This window comes from Myotis myotis, unplaced genomic scaffold, assembly GCF_014108235.1.
Source record: "Myotis myotis isolate mMyoMyo1 unplaced genomic scaffold, mMyoMyo1.p scaffold_m19_p_15, whole genome shotgun sequence".
In the NCBI taxonomy this organism is placed as follows: Eukaryota; Metazoa; Chordata; class Mammalia; order Chiroptera; family Vespertilionidae; genus Myotis; species Myotis myotis.
The window spans coordinates 17,541,300-17,560,788 of record NW_023416319.1 but is presented as its reverse complement, the minus strand read 5'-3'; the positions used below and the strand labels follow the sequence as shown (position 1 = coordinate 17,560,788).

General features: G+C 36.4%; 1 protein-coding gene across 3 annotated transcripts in view; it reads left to right on the top strand.

The window, feature by feature from the left end:
* SLF2 (SMC5-SMC6 complex localization factor 2) overlaps positions 1-19,489 on the top strand; it is a 41,566-nt gene that overhangs the window by 17,005 nt on the left and 5,072 nt on the right. For all 3 annotated transcript variants that reach the window (XM_036336295.1, XM_036336294.1, XM_036336293.1), the window contains exons 9-19: positions 1,956-2,058; positions 5,671-5,746; positions 6,513-6,654; positions 7,684-7,786; positions 8,825-9,001; positions 10,338-10,435; positions 11,017-11,104; positions 12,746-12,877; positions 13,286-13,363; positions 16,298-16,384; positions 19,015-19,083. In XM_036336295.1, coding sequence (XP_036192188.1) covers positions 1,956-2,058; positions 5,671-5,746; positions 6,513-6,654; positions 7,684-7,786; positions 8,825-9,001; positions 10,338-10,435; positions 11,017-11,104; positions 12,746-12,877; positions 13,286-13,363; positions 16,298-16,384; positions 19,015-19,083 — 1,153 coding nt within the window. The remainder of the gene's footprint in view (positions 1-1,955; positions 2,059-5,670; positions 5,747-6,512; positions 6,655-7,683; positions 7,787-8,824; positions 9,002-10,337; positions 10,436-11,016; positions 11,105-12,745; positions 12,878-13,285; positions 13,364-16,297; positions 16,385-19,014; positions 19,084-19,489) is intronic.

Sequence of the window (19,489 nt, the reverse complement as noted above, 5' to 3'; positions counted from 1 at the left end):
TTTGGTTGACCTGGACGGACGTTCTTTGTCTTTCACATTGAAATCATCACTTTTAAAGCGTTTAAACCAGAGTTCACAAGTATCTTGAGGTGGAGCATGTTCACCATAAGCTTCCTGAAGTATATGATAACTTTCAGCAGCACTTTTCTTTAAAATAAAGCAATGAATTAAAACTTCACGCAAATGCTCTTTTTTTGGCACGAAATTCGACATTTTTAAGCATAAAAATATCTATGATGTTAACACCTTCAGCAAATTTGGCATACGAAGTTTTGAAGCTTGCTGTCAATACAACAAAATAGCATACATATCAAATCGCATATATATCAACATATGTGTAACTCCATCTATTGAAAAAAATCTGCATTAGCCCGACCGGTTTGGCTCAGTGGATAGAGCATCAGTCTGCAGACTGAAGGGTCCGGGTTCGATTCTGGTCAGGGGCATGTACCTTGGTTGCGGGCGCATCTCCAGTGGGTAGGGTGCAGGAGGCAGCTGAATCGATGTTTCTCTCTCATCGATGTTTCTAACTCTCTGTCCCTCTCCCTCTCTCTTCCTCTCTGTAAAAAATTAATAAAATATTTTTTTAAATTTTTTAAAAATCTGCATTATTAACCGGTATACCTGGTAATAATGGACTAATATGCTAATTAGACCAGACGTCAGAATTACCTTCTGGAACAACCTTCCAGAATGACCAGTGGGCGGGGACGGGGCTGTGAGGGCCGAGAGACAGCCAAGGCTGCTGGGGCTGCAAAGGCCTACCCTTGCACAAATTTTGTGCATCAGGCCTGTAGTCAGTATATAATAACAGTGACTATTAAAATAACAGGGGCTTTGCCCTAGCTAGTTTTGCTCAGTGGATAGAGTGTCAGCCTGCAGACTGAAAGGTCCCGAGTTCAATTTCTGTCAGGGGCACATGCCTGGGTTGTGGGCTTGATCCCCAGTGGGGGACATGCAGGAGGCAGCTGATCAATAATTCTCTCTCATCATTAATGTTTCTATCCCGCTCTCCCTCTCCTTTCCTCTCTGAAATCAATAAAAATATATTATAAAATAAAATAACAGGGGCTTCATGGACACCGACAAGGGGGTCAGTGAGGACCTGGGGCTGGAGGCAGGGTTAGGACTGGAGGGAGTCAACGGGGAGAAAAAGAGTTCATAAGTAATATTTTCAACAATAAAGAATTATTTTTTAAAACATTAACAGGAGCTTAAATAAGAAATTTTTTTTTTTTATGTGAAAGAATTCATAGATAGGAAGTCCAGAGCTGGTGTTTCACCGTATAATCTTTCTTCTTCACCATCCTTTGTAATTGGTTGCTTTAGGTGTTCTTGGAGCTCCAACCTTTGCATTCACATTTCCAGAAATCCCACAACATTTTTATTTATGGTTAATTGGGTAGAACTTAGTCAACGTGGCCATACCTACCTACAGGGAAGGCTGGGAATAATTTTTATTTCAGGGAGCCAGTGTGCCCAGCTAAAAATCAGGGTTTGGAAAAGAGGAAAGGCAAGGATAGATATTGGGATAAACAATTAGCATTCTCTATCACAATGCTTTTCTCTCGAATTACCACAGAGCTAATTTCTCTCAGTGCGTGATATCTCAGATCCAGAGAGATCACATTAATTCTGGTGCTGAGTTTTATGGAAGTACTAACCCAAGCTGGCAAAGCAGACGATGTCCTGAGACCTGATAGGCTCTTCCTGTTGATAAACTGCCAGCTAATGTAGATTTGTCCATTAGATAAATCTAGAACCAAGCCAACAGATTGGATCAGTTTTAGGTCTTCAATTACTTCAATTACTTTTATAAGTAATCCATCCATTGGAGTGGAACCCACCCAAGAATGACTTAAGGATGTTGTCCTTGCTCATTTTCCTGATTATGTCAGGTATGGTGATAGAAGTTTCTTGTCAACAGTCATATTGAGTTTGCTTTATTTTTTCAGATCAGGAAAAACCGATCAGATTTTTTTGACGACGCAAGGCTTCCTTACCTCTGCTTATCACTATGTCCAGTGTCCCGTACCTGTGTTAAAGTGGCTGTTTCGGGTAAGAGAAATGTGTGAGGGGTATTGCTTCCAATTGTATTTCCCAGTCAAAAGTAAGCTTTTAAAATACAATCTTATTTGAACATTACTAGAGAAAAAACTAATACAGCTTATCAAACCCATGATTTCAGTGGATTAGAATGAGGCAAAAGAATAAATGTAAAAAGATTATAAAGAAAATACTAATGCAGCTAGTGTGTAGGATAGTCAGTAATGTACCTGGGACATACATTGGTAAATCACTGTTATAGTTAGTTTCAGAAAGATCTTCTAATGCTTACATCCTGGGGGTACCCTTTTGCCCCCATTTTTATGGAGGTGACTGCATACATTTTTAGGATTTGACTTGACTAATCTTTCCCCATTCATTTCTTTTTAATGTAAATCAAATGGAATGTTTCTCCTCATTCATATCTAACTCTTTTTTTTAATATATATATTTTATTGATTTTTTACAGAGAGGAAGGGAGAGAGATAGAGAGTTAGAAACATTGATGAGAGAGAAACATCGATCAGCTGCCTCCTGCACGTCTCCTACTGGGGGTGTGCCTGCAACTCAGGTACATGCCCTTGACCGGAACCTAACCTGGAACCTTTCAGTCCGTAGGCTGAAGCTCTATCCACTGAGCCAAACCGGTTTCGGCTCATATCTAACTCTTAAATCTACCTCAATTATCTTAATTTTTGGATTATCTATATGGTAACTTTATAAATATTTAGTGGTATCAGAGAACTATGATATGTGAAGTGAGAAGTGGGATAAACATGGAGTTTCTAGCCTGGGCTTTAAGATAGTATTTGAAAGAACCTTATATTTGGCAAGAACTAGATATTCCAGTATAGGCTTTTATTCATTTTTTCATAAAGCTGGCAGTTTTGAGTGCCAGCTCTGATAGGTAGTGAAGAGAGAATAACAATGAAAAAGGTGTTTCTGATCTCATGAAATCCACATTCTAGTATAGAGGAGACAGGCAATAAATGAGTGTGTGCACATTTGTAGGTATATCAAATGGTAAGTGCTATGAAGAAAAAATAGGCTAAAGAAAGTTTGATTTTTCTATGTATGTTATATATATGGTATCAGTAAGGCCTTACTGATAAGGTGAGGTCTGAGTAAAGACTTGAAGAAGGTGGTGAACTGAGCCTTGTCACTATGTGAGAGAAGAGCATTCTAGACAAAGAGAATAACAGGTGGGGCAGACTTTGGGGCAGAAGCATTTGCTTCCAGTAACTGACTACTTAGACCCCAGTAATTTTTTAACAGTCATAATTAAATGAAAAAATGTCTTCCTATGGTTTTTATCTAGTGGTACTAAGTATCTTTTCTACAGCTTCCCAGAATTTGCTTCAACTATCTTTACAGTACTTCGGTTATTTTTATTTATTGATTTTGAGAGAGAGAGAGAGAGAGAGAGAGAGAGAGAGAGAGAGAGAGAGAGAGAGAGAGAGAAACATCGATGAGTTGTTCCACTTATTTATGCAATCATTGCTTGATTCTTGCATGTTCCCTGACTGCGAGTCCAACTGGCAACCTTGGTGTATAGGGACGACACTCCAACCAGCTGAGCTACCCAGCCAGGGCCCTTGAGTTATTTTTAAATAACTATCAGGACTGTCCTCTCTCTCCACACTAAACATTCTGCAGTCACTAAATTTCCAGTCTCTTTACTGATCATCTTTCTGATAGACCTTTAGCTTGTCAATGTCACTCATAAAGTATTTTCCCCTCCCTATATAAATGGACCTATGCTTCAGATAAGGTCTTTCTTACCAGCAGTTTCTAGCAAGCTTTTTACCTATCTACTCTACCCACATATTTCTATTTATTACAATTCAGAATTTTATTTGCTCTCATGCCAGGCCTCTATTCTCTAATTATGTAATACATATTTTCTTAAACTTACAAGTAAGAATTTGCATTTAGCTTATGTTAATTTTAATCTTCTTGATATGTGCCCATCATTATGACCTTTTTAAAACCCTAATGATAGCATACAAGCATATCTTTGTGTAAGCAGTTTTTTTGTGTGTAAGCAGTTTTTTATATTCTTTGTATTTATTCTTTGAAAACCAAACTAATAATTATTTTTTAAGCACTTTTTCTGGTCTCACTTCTCCTTTCCAATTCCAAATTCATTTTTCATGATGTAGAGACCAATTTACAAGTTTTTAAAAATAAATGTCAGAATTCATTTTAAATGTCTTTTTTAAAATTATTATTGTTATTTAAGAGGGAGAGAGAGATAGAAACATCAATTATTAGAATTGTCAATCAGCTGCCTCCCACAAGCCCCCAGGGGGATCAAGCCCACAATCCAGGCATGTGCCCTGACTGGGAATCGAACTGTAACCTCCAGGTTCATAGGTGGACACCCAACCACTGAGCCATACTGTCAGGGCTCAGAATTCATTTTAATGCTATAGTCCTAATTAATATTTTGTAAATTTAATTGTGAAAATGTTTTACATCTTTGTGATCTAAATGTAGTAGACCAGAAAGACAGTTTACTATTTATTTATTTTTTTACTGTTTTCAGAGGAAATTCACGTGGGTTTTTGTTTTGTTTTTTAAATATGTTTTTATTAATTTTAGAGACAGAGAGGAAGGAGGAGTTTTAAACTTGTGCTTTTATTCCCAAAGAATTATCTTGTAAAATTTTATTAATTACATGACTGCATATAAATTCCTGTGTAAAAAGACCAACTAGGTCAAAGTGCAAGGACAGCCGTGGCTGGGTAGCTCAGTTAGTTGGAGTATGGTCCCGTATAGGTTCTATACCTTGTCAGAGCACATACCTAGGTTATGGGTTCAATCCCTGGTCGAGGTGCATATAGGAGGCAACCAATTGATGTTCCTCACATCAATGTTTCTCTCTTTCCCTCTAAGATATCAATATAAACATAACCTCTGGTGAGGATTGGAAAAAAAAAGTACAAAGACAATAACTTTGCATAAATTACTAAATTATTTTTTAAATTTTCCCAAAGTATACTCACACTGGCCATACTACCTGTTTCCTAGTATACTTCTGAACACTGAATATTATCAATATTTTCAGTCTTCACCGATCTTGAAGTCAACTAATGACATCTTGTTATTTTTCTTTGTATTTCATTGATTATTGGTGATACTGAACATCTTTTTAAAAGTACGTTGGTATGTTAATTTGCATATTTGTATCTTTTCAAGTATTTTTACTAGTTCTTGGTTTGATTATTTTGCTTGGGAAGTGATCAAGCTGTCAGCCTTTTCCTTTATGGTTTTTGGGTTTTGTGGCATGATATGAACTTGAAAATTATTTTATAATTTCAAATGTTGTATTTGTCTTACTATAAATGAAGTTTTTAAAAATAACATGTGGGAATTGAAAAGGCCCTGACTTCAGAATGAGACCTGGATTTAAATTCCAGCTGCTCATGTATTATGTTGGGTGGAGTATTTTAATCTCTCCGAGCCTGTTTGCTCCTATGTGTGATGTATGACCACTTCATAAGGTTTTTATAAGTATTAAATGAAATGCACATAAAATACCTGTTGTATATGTGGCTGGCAAATAGTAAATGCTTATGTTTTCTTTCTTCTCCTTAATACTCTTATCATTCATCTACTTAGATGATGTCAGTTCATACAGACTGTATTGTGTCCGTGCAGATTTTAAGTACATTGATGGAAATAACAATTAGAAATGGTGAGTATATAATGGTAATTAGCAGTATGAATTATTGGTTGATATGTACCTGGTCTTTTTCGTATTGCTGAAAATTACTAGTAGGATATTTGGGAATATAGAATAAAAATTATTTTTGTAATCTAAAAATGAAATGAAACTCCAATCAAAAATGAGTGTCTGCATTTTTCTAGTTGTATAAGATGTTGCAAGTGGCAGCCCTTACCTAATATTTACCAAGTCATGGCTTACTGTGCTAGGTAAGTAGAAATAGTTGCAAGTTTATTTATTTAGTCAATTAACTTTAATTGGCTCTTGGTGAGCAACAGTATTATACTGATTGTGCACTGAGGCAGTTGATAGTGTCTATTGCAAAAGTGTGACAGTTGCTTTTTCAAAACCTTTGAGATCTCTTATAATGAAACAAGCATTGTGATCTAGCTGTCTTACTTGTTTTGAGGATTGTGACACATAGGCATTGGTGATGGTAAAATCACCCTGTGCTAATAGTAGTGGTATTTTACCATTGTTATTTCCATCTTTTCAGATGTGTTGCTTTTATCCATCACTCTCAGATACTTTGTTCATAAATATCATTTCTTTCATATTTATTTGAAAATTTGTAGTTTTTATATGATCATTCTAAACAACTATATTGTTAACATATCATTACCAGTTGTCATTATATAGAATCACTATAATAATCCATATTTCACATGCAGACTGTCACCTTGCAACTGTGAGTTTGTGAACTCAGGATTTGAGATAAAATATTTTCTTCTACTAGATACCTTCAGTGACTCACCAGTTTGGCCTTGGATCCCGTCACTGTCTGATATAGCAGCTGTGTTTTTCAATATGGGAATTGATTTTAGATTTTTGTTTCCTCTGGAGAATCTTCAGCCAGACTTTAATGAAGATAATCTAGTGTAAGTTTTCTTTTCATAATTAATGCCAAAAGCATTCTTTTAAACAATTTTTATATAAGAATAGTTAATAGTCATTCTTTTAATAACTTTAATATCCATTCTTGATTTTTTAAAAAATCTCTCGAAGTTGAAATGGATCTTGAATTAAATACATGAACCTCTGTCTTCAGCTAAAGCCATCATCATGTTTAACAAGGGAAAATAGAAACTTTTTTTAAAATTCAGAAACACAGTAATAATATTTTACCTGTTTTCTGTTTTGCTCTCCCTTTGTTCTAACCAAAATATCTGCTTGTTCTTTCTCTAAATTAGCCATTGTTGCATTGGCTCTTCCTCATGCTGACCCCTCAGTTCCATCCTTAGTGTTTCTCTGTCAAAATATTACCTGTCTTATTTGTTGAAACACTATTTAAAAGACCAAAAGACAGTCCATTTATTGGGGACAGATTATGGTTTATTAATAATCATCACAACTACTAAAACATATTGCTTAGTATGTGCAAAGCATGGTTCTAAGGTCTTAATATGTAGCATTTCATTTAATAATCACTACAACTACTAGTATTTTCATTCCCATTTTGCTGGTAAGTAAGGCATAGAAACATATTAAGTAACTTGCCCAAGGTGTATTATTAGGAAGGGACACAGGACTACCAAGCAGATATTTAAAAAATAAAAAGTGCCCTGACCAGTTTGGCTCAGCGGATAGAGCGTCAGCCTGCGGACTCAGGGGTCCCGGGTTTGATTCCGGTCAAGGGCATGGACCTTGGTTGCAGCCACATTCCTAGTGGGGAGTGTGCAGGAGGCAGCTGATAGATGTTTCTCTCTCATCGATGTTTCTAACTCTCTATCCCTCTCCCTTCCTCTCTGTAAAAAATCAATAAAATATATATTTTTTAAAAAATTTAAAATGAGCATATTCCTTTTATTGTATGTAAATTATGCCTCAATAAAATATACATTTTTGATGTTATATTTCTTATAATTATATTGTACCTAATTTCGTTTTGCTTTATTCACTTTCGATAGTTCTGAAACACAAATGACACTGGGGGGAAAAGGAAGTGAAGATTCATCTTGTAAGCCGATTTTTTCAACTCTTCCTGAAACCAACATTTTAAATGTGGTTAAGGTAAGTAAAACACTTATGTGTGTCTTAACGCAAAGCTGGAACCATTTACTTTGGTGGTTAATAGTTTTAAAACAAAATCAGTAGTGTTTTACCAGGTGATTTCTAGTCTCTGAAATTCCTTAGCAATAATCTTTGTTTTAAAGATTATTTTTGCTGTTTTTATTTTGATTTTTAATATTAGGAGTGAAAGGGATCTTTAGATCAGAGTATATATTTAACATAGTTCTAGGAATACTTTACTAAGAAGCTTTTTGAAACTAATATCTTTAAAACCAATAATTTTTTAGAATTCAGATGTATGAAGAAAAAATATTACAATGTAACTCAGTGACTAAGAAAGTGTTAAAACATTTTTAGTGGCTGGATCAAATCAGCCGTGGGCAAACTACGGCCCGCGGGCCGGATCCGGCCTGTTTGAAATGAATAAAACTAAAAAAAAAAAAAAAGACCATACCCTTTTATGTAATGATGTTTACTTTGAATTTATATTAGTTCACACAAACACTCCATCCATGCTTTTGTTCCGGCCCTCCGGTCTAGTTTAAGAACCCATTGTGGCCCTCGAGTCAAAAAGTTTGTCCACCCCTGGATCAAATCAATGATATTACGCCATTAAGAAAATCTTGAGCCCTAGCTGGTTTGGCTCAGCAGACTGAAGGGTCCCAGGTTCAATCCTGGTCAAGAGCACACGCCCAGGTTGCGGGCTTGATCTCCAGTAGGGAGCGTGCAGGAGGCAGCCGATCAATGATTCTCTGTCATTGTTATCTCTTGCTTCCTCTCCTTCCTCTCTGAAATCAATAAAAATATATTTTTTTTTAAGAAAGAAAAAGGAAAATCTTGAAAATGAGAAAACAAGGAAGAAAATACTTAATCCTATCACCTAATTCAACTACTAGCATGATTATTTTTTTTCCCTAGGCAACTGATGTTTTGTTTTCTACATAATTCTCTCTTGCATTTTTTATTTAAAAGTTCTTATTTTAAACTATTTAAGTAAAATTTATCTCAAGTAGCTTTGTCTCTGCATTTGTGTCAAAGTTTCTAGGCTTATGTACTTCAATACATCCAGAAGGTTACCAGGATCACGAAATAATGTTGCTGATTTTAATGTTATTTAAAATGAGTTTGGAAAAACAGCTGAAGCAGATTCCTCTAGTGGACTTTCAAAGTCTCCTGATAAACCTGATGAAAAACATCAGAGATTGGAACACAAAGGTAATATTATTAAAAGTTTAGTATTGGTTTTCTGGTGTTAACATCACAACTTGACTTTCACAGTGCATGCAGAATAGTTTCTAAGCTCAGTTAAGATCTTGGGCAGATGAAAAATAAACTGAGGAAGGGACTGTCTTTGCTGGGACTGTATTATTTAAATTCATTATAACTGAATCATCTCTAAAACTATTTTTTCCACATATCTCCCCCTCCCCTCACCCCAATGTCTTTATTGGGGAATTACTGTGGGCCAAGCATTAATGTAGATGCTAGAGATACATCTGTGAAAAAAGACAAAGCCCTTGACCTCATGGCAGTTTTACACTAGTCAGAGGGTTATATAATAAAGTTGCCCTAACTGGTTTGGCTCAGTGGGTAGAGCGTCAGTCTGCAGACTGAAGGGTTGTGGGCTGGATTCCAATCAAGGGCACATGCAGGAAGCAGCCGATCAATGATTCTCTCTCATCATTGATGTTTCTATCTATCCCTCTCCCTTCCTCTCTGAAATCAAAATATATATATATTTTTTTAAAAAAAATAAATAAATAAAAAGTAAATGTAGATTATAATATTATGTCAAGTTATAATAGGGCTACAAATAAAGCAAAACATGAGTATAGAGAGTAGCAAGGCAGTCAAGGAATGCCTTTCTAGAGTGACCTTTGAGCAGAGACCAAAAAGAAATGCTGGAGTAAGTTATACATACAAAAATATAAGTTGAACTTCTGCAGCCATATTGAGGCTAAACGTGCATAATTTTTGTTAGACTTTTAAAAATTATGTTTTTCAAGCTTTTTGGTGGAAAACTTCAAAGAAGTGTAAAAATAGAAGAAAGTGTAATGAACCCCTAACTACCTATCACCCAGCTTCATTATTATCAAGACATTATCTTGTCTCATCTGTTATACTTCCCCCCCATATTTCTTTACCCTCCTCAGGGATTATTTTGAAGCAATTCTGTTAGACTTTAAATACTGGAATAGCGAAAGATCCTTAAAATGCAAGAAATCCCAGGTCCAGGAAGATGTACAGTCTTGTACAACTCTCATTATCCATCTTTGGGAACTGATATTTGTATTCAAATCACTTTATTCTTCCAAGAAGGAAATTTAAGTACATATAGATAGGTATCTGTTCAGTCTGTTCTAGAGTTTAAGATAAAATTGAATCTGTGTACTATGTACATTTTAGCAGGTACTAGACTCCATGCTGTTTCTAAAAATGAGTGCTCTTTTCATTATAATGCTTCCATTATGGCAAGATCATTGTAGATGATCTGTTGGATATTTGATTCTACTGTCCTGTTTGAAAAATCTTACTCATTCTTTGTTTTCAGGTGCCTGAACTCTGTGTGGCCATAAATGAACTCTCCAGTCATCCCCACAACCTTCTGTGGTTGGTACAGCTGGTCCCTAACTGGACATCCCGTGGAAGGTATTGAAAAGTGAGAATTAAACATTTAAAAATGTATAGTGTTATCTAGCCGATGTGGCTCAGCAGTTGAGCATCGATCTATGAACCAAGAGATCACGGTTCCGTTCCCAGTCAGGGCAATTGCCTTGGTTGCGGGCTTGCCCCCCAGTTGAGGGTGTGTAGGAGGCAGCCGATCAATGATTCTCATCATTGATGTGTATGTGTGTCTCTCTCTCCCTCTCCCTTCCTCTCTGAAATCAATAAAAATATATTTTAAAATGTATAATGTTTACATTAATAGCATAATGCTTTTGGGACCTTTATTTCCTTTTATCATACCTTAAGTGTTAGATCTGAGTCTTTTATTTCATTTTCAGCTCTGGGAAAATGTATTCACAGCCTGATTCTGATAAGGCAACTCTAACTTTATGTACAAATATTTTACATGAAACTTTTACTATTCTATTAAAGCTTATATGTTCTTATATAGCCTTCCCTTGATTAGCTATATTTTCAATTAGCAGGACTAGAAGAACTTTTGGCTCATTCATCTGCTTCTCAAACAGTATTGATTAAAATACATTCTAAAATTGTAATTCCAGGCAACTGAGACAGTGCCTCAGCCTAGTGATTATTTCAAAGCTTTTGGATGAGAAACGTGAAGATATCCCTAACACCAATAATCTGCAGGTATAGGTAACATTTTTGTATTCCTTTAATAAACGGAAGAAGTAGTAAAGTGTAGGGAAAATTGATGGATCCTGAGTCAAAAATCCTGGGATTAGATCTCAACTCTCAGACATAATACTATTCATGTAATCTTTAGGATGATACTTAATTAATGAGATTTTGTTTCTTCATCTGTGAAATGGAGATGGTATCACATCCGCTACCATCTCCATAGGACTGTTGTGGACATTTAGATCAGCGATCGCCAACCTTTTGGACCTCATGGACCACCAGTGGTCTGTAGACCACTGGTTGGCGACCACTGCTCCAAAGGTTTCCTTAAATCAGCAGTTGCTAACCTTTCGGAACTCACGGACCACCGGTTGGCAACCACTAATTTAGATGAAATAGTATATAAAATCTGCTGAGAAAATCATAATGTGCTATATATGATGTCATTTATTAAATTAATGCATCAAGGTTAGCAATTTTATCACAAAATTAGAAATTGCAAAACTATCTATACTAATAAAAGCCTAGGTGGTCATCATGCCCTCATGCCCTCACGATCCATCACTAGGGTGGGCGGTGCTTGACGCTGCTTGCACTGCACGGGGCCGCGGGGGCAGGACCCCCAGCTCCAGCCTACCTCTTTTGGGCAATCGATCGTGAGGCTCCTGCACTGTGAGAGGGCACAGGCCAGGCTGGGGAACACCCTCCCCTCCCCTTCAGTGCACGAATTTAGTGCACTGAACCACTAGTTGTACATTAATTGCATCTTATACCTGTTTTAATATTAGTCTTTAAATTGTAGAGCTTAAGTGTTGTTGCCCTTCAGTACTTATTCAGTAGTAAATATTCACATAGATACACGAGTGTGTATAAACATGTCCTAGGCAAGTTCCACTCTGAGAAGTCCTGAAGGCTTTTTTCAAACATTAATAGTACTAATGGGACTACTCATAGTTATATTTGAAAACTCAACATAGAACCGGATTTAGATGTAGTGTTCTTGTTTGAATTGCAGTTTGGTACAAGATAATCTGGGGGGAGAAGGGGGATGAATTAGAGACTCTGCCCTTGAAAACAACCTAAGTCGTTGAAACAAACAAACAAAAAACAACCATTGTGGTACAGTGTAGTAAGAGCAGTGATAGAAGTGTGCACAAGGTGCTATGGGACAGAGAGATTAAAAGAAACAGCTGCATTGGTGGAGTTGCGGTAGATTTGATTCCAGATACTTGGGGACCACTTCTGAGTCACCAGGGTCATTATCAAATATCTCTCAGTCCTTTCAGTGATATCTACTGCCTTCAAAAGGGAATTCTTTTAAAAATTCAGTGACTTCTACTCACAGATTCAATTATGCTGACTTTCAAATAATTTCACAGAAAATACACTCTTTGATCTCTATTATAATGCCATTTGGTCTCCTCCTTAACGCTTTTATCGTCAATTACAAGCACTAATCTTTAATTTAAAATCCCTTTTAAGCAATTGAGGACTTTAAAATAGAAGAGAAATTGTTATCAGTTAAAGGGCCAAAATTAGAGAAGCCAAAATGAACAGAGGACACACTAAAAAAATAAATAAATAAAATAAAAAGCCTGAGAAAGAACAACTGTATTGCTCAATATTTACTCAATGTCTTTCTTTTGATAGATATCAGTCCTACATCGATATCTTGTACAAATGAAGCCTTCTGATTTATTGAAGAAAATGGTCTTGAAGAAAAGAGCTGAACAACCAAATGGCATCATTGATGACAGTCTTCATTTGGAACTTGAAAAGCAGGTATCTGAAAATAGATCATCTCAAAAAGAGTACATATGAGTATGACTGATGCCACCTTCCTAACCATAGACTGATATAGCATAGGCATTTAGAGAGTACTATAAAGTGAATGTTACTATCACAAAATTCTTCAGTAAACTTGAGAGTTGAGCTTGAGGTTAAAAAAGGATGGTTATTGGTAATTTAATACTGGGAATATTTTTTTGTAGCCCTTTACTTGGGCAGTTGTGAGGTAAAATGAATGCACTTGTGTTAGAAATCAGAAAGCCTGGGTTAAATGCATGGCTTTTTCGTACTTACTGACTCAGTTTACTTTAGCAAATCCTTAATCTTTCCCAATGTGTAAACTGGAGTGATATCTATGCTAGCTAATTTCATGGGTGTTCATTTTATTCATTTCTCTAATAGGCATATTACCTGACCTACATTCTTCTTCATTTAGTTGGTGAAGTTAGTTGTTCCCATTCTTTTTCTTCTGGACAACGGGTAAGTAGTTTTAAATAGTTTTTGGGTTTTGTTTTTTTTTTAAATATATTTTATTGATTTTTTAAAGAGAGGAAGGGAGAGAGAGATAGAGAGTCAGAAACATCGATGAGAGAGAAACATCGATCAGCTGCCTCCTGCACATCTCCTACTGGGGATGTGCCCGCAACCCAGGTACATGCCCTTGACCGGAATCGAACCTGGGACCTTTCAGTCCGCAAGCCGACGCTCTATCCACTGAGCCAAACCGGTTTCGGCTGGTTTTTGTTTTTAATAAATGTCACTATTGATGGAATGAATGAATGAACATTCCTTTTTAATTATATTAAACTAATTGGGGTGACATTGGTTAATGAGATAAGTTTTTCCCAGCTGGTGTGGCTCAGAGGTTGAGCATCAACCAATGAACCAAGAGGTCACAGTTTCGATCCCCAGTCAGGGCACATGCCCAGGTTTTGGGCTCGATCCCTAGTAGGGAGCGTGAAAGAGGCAGCCGGTAGATGTTTCTCTCTCATTGGTGTTCCTATCTCTCCCTCTCCCTCTACAAATCAATAAAAACATTTTTTAAAAAGATTATATAAGTTTTAAGTGTACAGTTCTATAATACATCATCTATATATTGCATTGTGTGTTCACCACCCAAAGTCAGATCTTCTGTCACCACATATTTGAACCCCTTTAACCTTCTTCTACCTCACTCCACCTCCATTCTCCTCTGGTAACCACCATACTGTTATCTGTGTCTATGAGTTTTTTGTTTGTTTTGTTTGTCCATTTGTTGCTTTCTGTTTTATATCTCCATGAGTGAAATTATGTGGTTCTTATATTTTTCTGTGTGACTTATTTTGCTTGGCATGATTCTCTCAAGATCCATCCATGTTGTCCCAAATTGATTTCAGAGAAGAAAGGAGAAAGAGAGGGAGATAGAAATATCAGTGATGAGCCGAAACCGGTTTGGCTCAGTGGATAGAGCGTTGGCTTGCGGACTGAGGGGTCCCAGGTTCGATTCCGGTCAGGGGCATGTACCTGGGTTGCGGGCACATCCCCAGTAGGAGATGTGCAGGAGGCAGCTGATCGATGTTTCTCTCTCATCGATGTTTCTAGCTCTCTATCTCTCTCCCTTCCTCTCTGTAAAAAATCAATAAACTATATTTAAAAAAAAAAAAAAGAAAGAAATATCAGTGATGAGAGAGAGTCATCAATTGGCTGCCTCCTGCATGCCCCCACTGGGGATCGAGCCTGCAACCCCTGCATGTTCCCCGACCAGGAATTGAACCTCAACCTCCTGGTTCACAGGTCGACTCTCAACCACTGAGCCATGCCAGCCAGTCAAAAAAAAAATATTTTTTAAAGTATCTATTTACATTCTTACCTTAGTATATTCAACTTAAGTATATGTATGAGAGTGACTGTTTTGGACTATATACTTCTAAAACTTGAAAGACATTTAATTTTTCTTTTTTGCTCAATCCTTCTCCCTCTCTCCCCCCCAACCGCCGCAATACCCTTGCCCACCAGAGCACCCCTGCCTGCTCTCTATGACTCTGTCTTTATTTTGCTTGGTAGTTTAGTTTGTTTATTAATTTCCACATATGAGAGAAATCATACAGTATTTGTCTTTCTCTGACCGGCTTATTTCACTTAACATAATGTTCTCTAGGTCCATCCAGGCTGTCCTGAAGGGTAAAAATTTTCTTCCTTTTTATGGTCCAGTAGTATGGTACCTTGTATAAATGTACCATAGCTGTTTTATCCCACTCACCTACTGATGGACACTTGGGCTGCTTCCAAATCTTGGCTATTGTAAAGAATGCTGCAATGAGCCCTAGCTGGTTCGGCTCAGTGGATAGAGCGTCGGCCTGCGGACTGAAGGGTCCTGGGTTCGATTCCGGTCAAGGGCACATGCCCAGATTATGGGCTCGGTCCCCAGTAGGGGGCATGTAGGAGACAGCCAGCCAATGATTCCCTCTAATCATTGATGTTTCTATCTCTCTCTCCCTCTCCCTCTCTAAAATCAATAAAAATATTTTTTTTAAAAAAAAAAAAATGTTGCAATGATCATAGGGGTGCATATATTTTTTTGAATTAGTGTTTCTGGTTTTTTCACATAAATTCCCAGAAGTTGAATCACTGGGTGATAGGCAGATTCACTTTTAATTTTTGAGGTAATTCCATACTGCTTTCCACAGTGGCTGCACCAATCTTTATTCCCACCAACAGTGCACAAGGGTTCCCTTTTCCACATCCTCACCAACACTTGTTTATTGCTTTAATCATGAAAGCCATTCTGACAGGTGTGAGGTGATATCTAATTGTGGTAAGACATTTAATTTTTCAAGAAACTACTATTAAAATAGTTTATAGAGAAAAATATGTTAGCTGTTACTTGAATATTTTATGAAAAAAAATGTGTTAAAGGAAGGACTTTTAACACATTACGTCACAATCTGGGCTCTGGGATTAATTTCCATTAATGTGCTTCAATTCGTAGCAAAAAAACAACTTTTATTTTTGTGTATATCTTTTTTTTAATATATTTTTATTGATTTCAGAAAAGAAGGGAGAGGGAGAGGGAGAGAAACATCAATGATGAAAGAGAATCATTGATCAGCTGCCATTTGCACACTCCACACTAGGGATGGAGCCTGCAACCCAGGCATGTGCCCTGACCAGGAATTGAACCATGACCTCCAGGTTCATAGGTCAATGCTGAACTACTGAGCCACACTGGCCAGGCTATTATTGTGTATATCTTTTTACATTAACTAGCAGTAAACCATTGTGGCAGTTATTACTTCACTGATACGACTGCTATTGTGTTGGGTGGTTAAATCAGAGATTGCTAACTGGAGAATGATAAATTTTTAAACGCTTTTGAGTTTTAGTAATTTGTAATGCTTCAGAGTTGTTTTCATTCCTTGCATTTGTTTTGCACAGAAACACTTTGTGCACCTCTGTGGGGCTTTGGAAAAGCATGTTAAGTGTGATATTAGGGAAGATGCAAGACTGTTTTATAGAACTAAGGTAAGTGTACATTTCATTTTTTCACATGTTTTTTTGTTTGTTAAACATTGGTTACATTAATATTTGAGGAAGAGAAATTTTACTATGCTTTCTATTCTAAAATTCCTGACAGATGAGGAAAATTCTTCTACTATTAATGAAACTTACGTACAAGTTAAGACCTTTATGTTTAACACTAGATTGCCCAAGGAAGTCATTTTGACTGCTTTTTAATTTCAATTAGAAAAACAATTATGTATATAAGGACACAATGTCTTAGAATTTTGTGACTTTTTGTACAACATATAAATGCGTTTATTAATAATTGTAGTTACCTCCCCCTCCTTCATTTCCGGTATATATATATATATATATATATAGGTGTTATACCTATATTGCCCAAAAGCAGTCATTTTGACTGCTTGGGAAATTTTAGACTCTTATTATTGAATTGAGTAAATTTCTTATATGACCAGTTCGGCTCTGTATTGAAATAACAGTTTTCAGTTTTTTTCGATTACCGTCACATGATAACATACAAGTACATGATAAATTGTCGATACTTGATAAGTTGCAGTTGCTCAATAAGCTAAACTAGTACTTGTTATTCGAATCTTTATGCAGTGATACTTGTTCTAATAAGTTGTTTATTGTATTTCTTTTGCGCCCTAAATTCATGAAAGAAATGTCGAATAGAAGTGAGTTATTGGAAAAGCTAAGGAACATAAGTGAAGAGTGCTCCGATATTATTCTTTCACAATGCAGTCATTTTGACTGCTTCTGGGCAATATAGGTATATACTAAATTTCAGTCTTTCTAGTGTTAAGTAGACTTGAAGGATTAAAGCATTGTTTAAGTAAATATAAAAGTTTTAAAATGGTGGTTATAAAAGTTTGTTTTGTTCATAGAGAAGAAATAAGGTAGGTGTTATTCTTTGAATATTCCATCTGAGAATGTGTTAAAGGAAGAAGGACTCTTCAAGTCTCTCAGTCCTACCCATCAGCCAGTCTGAGCTCTAGGATGGAAATGATTTAGCAGTAAGCTTGCTAAGCTTTTTCCTTAAAGGTTTAGTATATTCAAAGAGTAAAAAAGCTAAGTATATGAGTATAGAGTTAGGAAAACAACTTTAGTATTAATAAAATTATTTGGCAGTTTTTCCTGAAACACTAACTTAACACTTTTTAAAAAAACTTTTTCTTCTAAGAATATTTTTATTCCAAATCATCTTTTAGCTTTTATAATGCAAAACTGATTCCTTTTGTCCCTGTGTTTGAATAGTCATTGAATGTTGACTATCTGCTTTGTAACTATCTTACTTTAATTGGCTGTAAACGTTAGCCCATTTGGATTTAGTATCTGTATTTATTTTAGTAGATTTAAGTTAAATACAATAATAAGCAACTAAGAAAGCTGTATCAGGTTGCAGGTTTTCAAATACATGGAGGGGATAGCTCTTTGGCCTAGAGTGGAAACTAGTTTCAGAAGCACACATTCTTTTGAATACTAACTAGAGTTACTGGCCCGTAGAACTCAGTGGTAGTGGCTACTGCTGACAGACATGGTAAAAAGAGACCACCCAAGGTTTTTCTTTTTTAAAGCCAAGGGCAGGACATAGATTGGTGCCAGGGCTCCTCTTTCTTAAAGTGGAGAATAACGTAGCGGTCTATGGAAATTGTTTAGGGGATGGCCCTGTTGAAATAGTTGAGTTGAAATAGTTGAGAGCCTCTCTCAACAAGCCTCTAGGTGGTAATTGTTTTAGAGAAACTGAATCTACTGAACTCTAAGTGGAGGGGGGGGGTAGGGGGGGAGACCTTGCGCCCTGGCTGGTTTGGTTCAGTGGATAAGAGCGTTGGCCAGCAGACTGAAGGGTCCCGAGTTCAATTCCGGTCAAGGGCACATGCCCAGGTTGCTGGCTCTAGTGGGAGGCGTGCAGGAGGCAGCCAATCAGTGATTCTTGCCCCTCATTGATGTTTCTCTCTCTCCCTCTCCCTTCCTCTCTGAAATCAAAAGTATATTTAAAAAAAAAAAGATCTTGTAATTTACTTTATAAACTTAAAGTAGCTATAAAATTCCTGACTTGTTTAAAACATTTTTCTCAGGCTGTTATGTTCAAGACCTAATTGAGAATCTCTAGAGTGGTAGGAAAATTTAAGTTTTACATAAAAACTTGTTAAACCTCCAAATGTAGGACTGTACCACGTATTTAAAGAAGCTTCATCATGTTGAAAGGAACAAATGACAGCCATTCTTTGTGGCCTTCAGACTTTCATATAGAAGCTGGTAACAGCCTAAGCCTAGGGCCCCAATAACAAAAGCTCCCCTTCAGCTTCTCTGAGTGTTCAAAAGCCAGCAAGTTGAAAATGTGTGTCTTGAAGATAGGGAATATGTTTTTGTGGATGATCTTTTGTATCTAATTGGAAAATGGAGTCCTAAGTGTTCACTATTTTAGATTATGGGGATGAGTCTTATTAATCACTGATTTTAAAGCACCTTCAGAAGATGAGTAGTTTATTTTTTTATTTCTTGACAAAAATCAAATTGAATTGTGTGTAGGCCTGTCACAGTTATCAGATCTTTTGTATCAAGCCTTAAATTGATTTTAGGTGAGGATGTTTTAATCTGATCCTTTTCCCCTATTTGATATTTTTAAGGTAAAAGACTTGGTTGCCAGGATACATGGAAAATGGCAGGAAATTATCCAGAACTGTCGGCCTACTCAGGTGTCATTTTATTAAACAGTTTTATTTATTCTTAATAGTTTTGTTAACTGGTATTTCTTCATATTGTTTGAAAAAATATGACAGCACTTCTATGTATCTTAAGATAAACTGAAAACTCCAATATAATAGTTTGGGGGTTTTTTTGTTTGCTTTATATTCATTAATTTATTTCAAGAAGTGTACGTGCATCAAATGGAGGTTATATTTCACAAGAAGCATTTTTCTTAACAGCTTAATTGAGGTAAAATTCACATATCATACATTTCAGACATTTAAAGTTTACAGTGGTTTTTAGTATATGTAGAGTTGTACAGCCATCATCACAAACAAACTTTAGAACATTTCTGTTACTAAAAAAAATAAATCCCATATCCACTAGCAGTCACTCCCATTCCCCAACCACTAT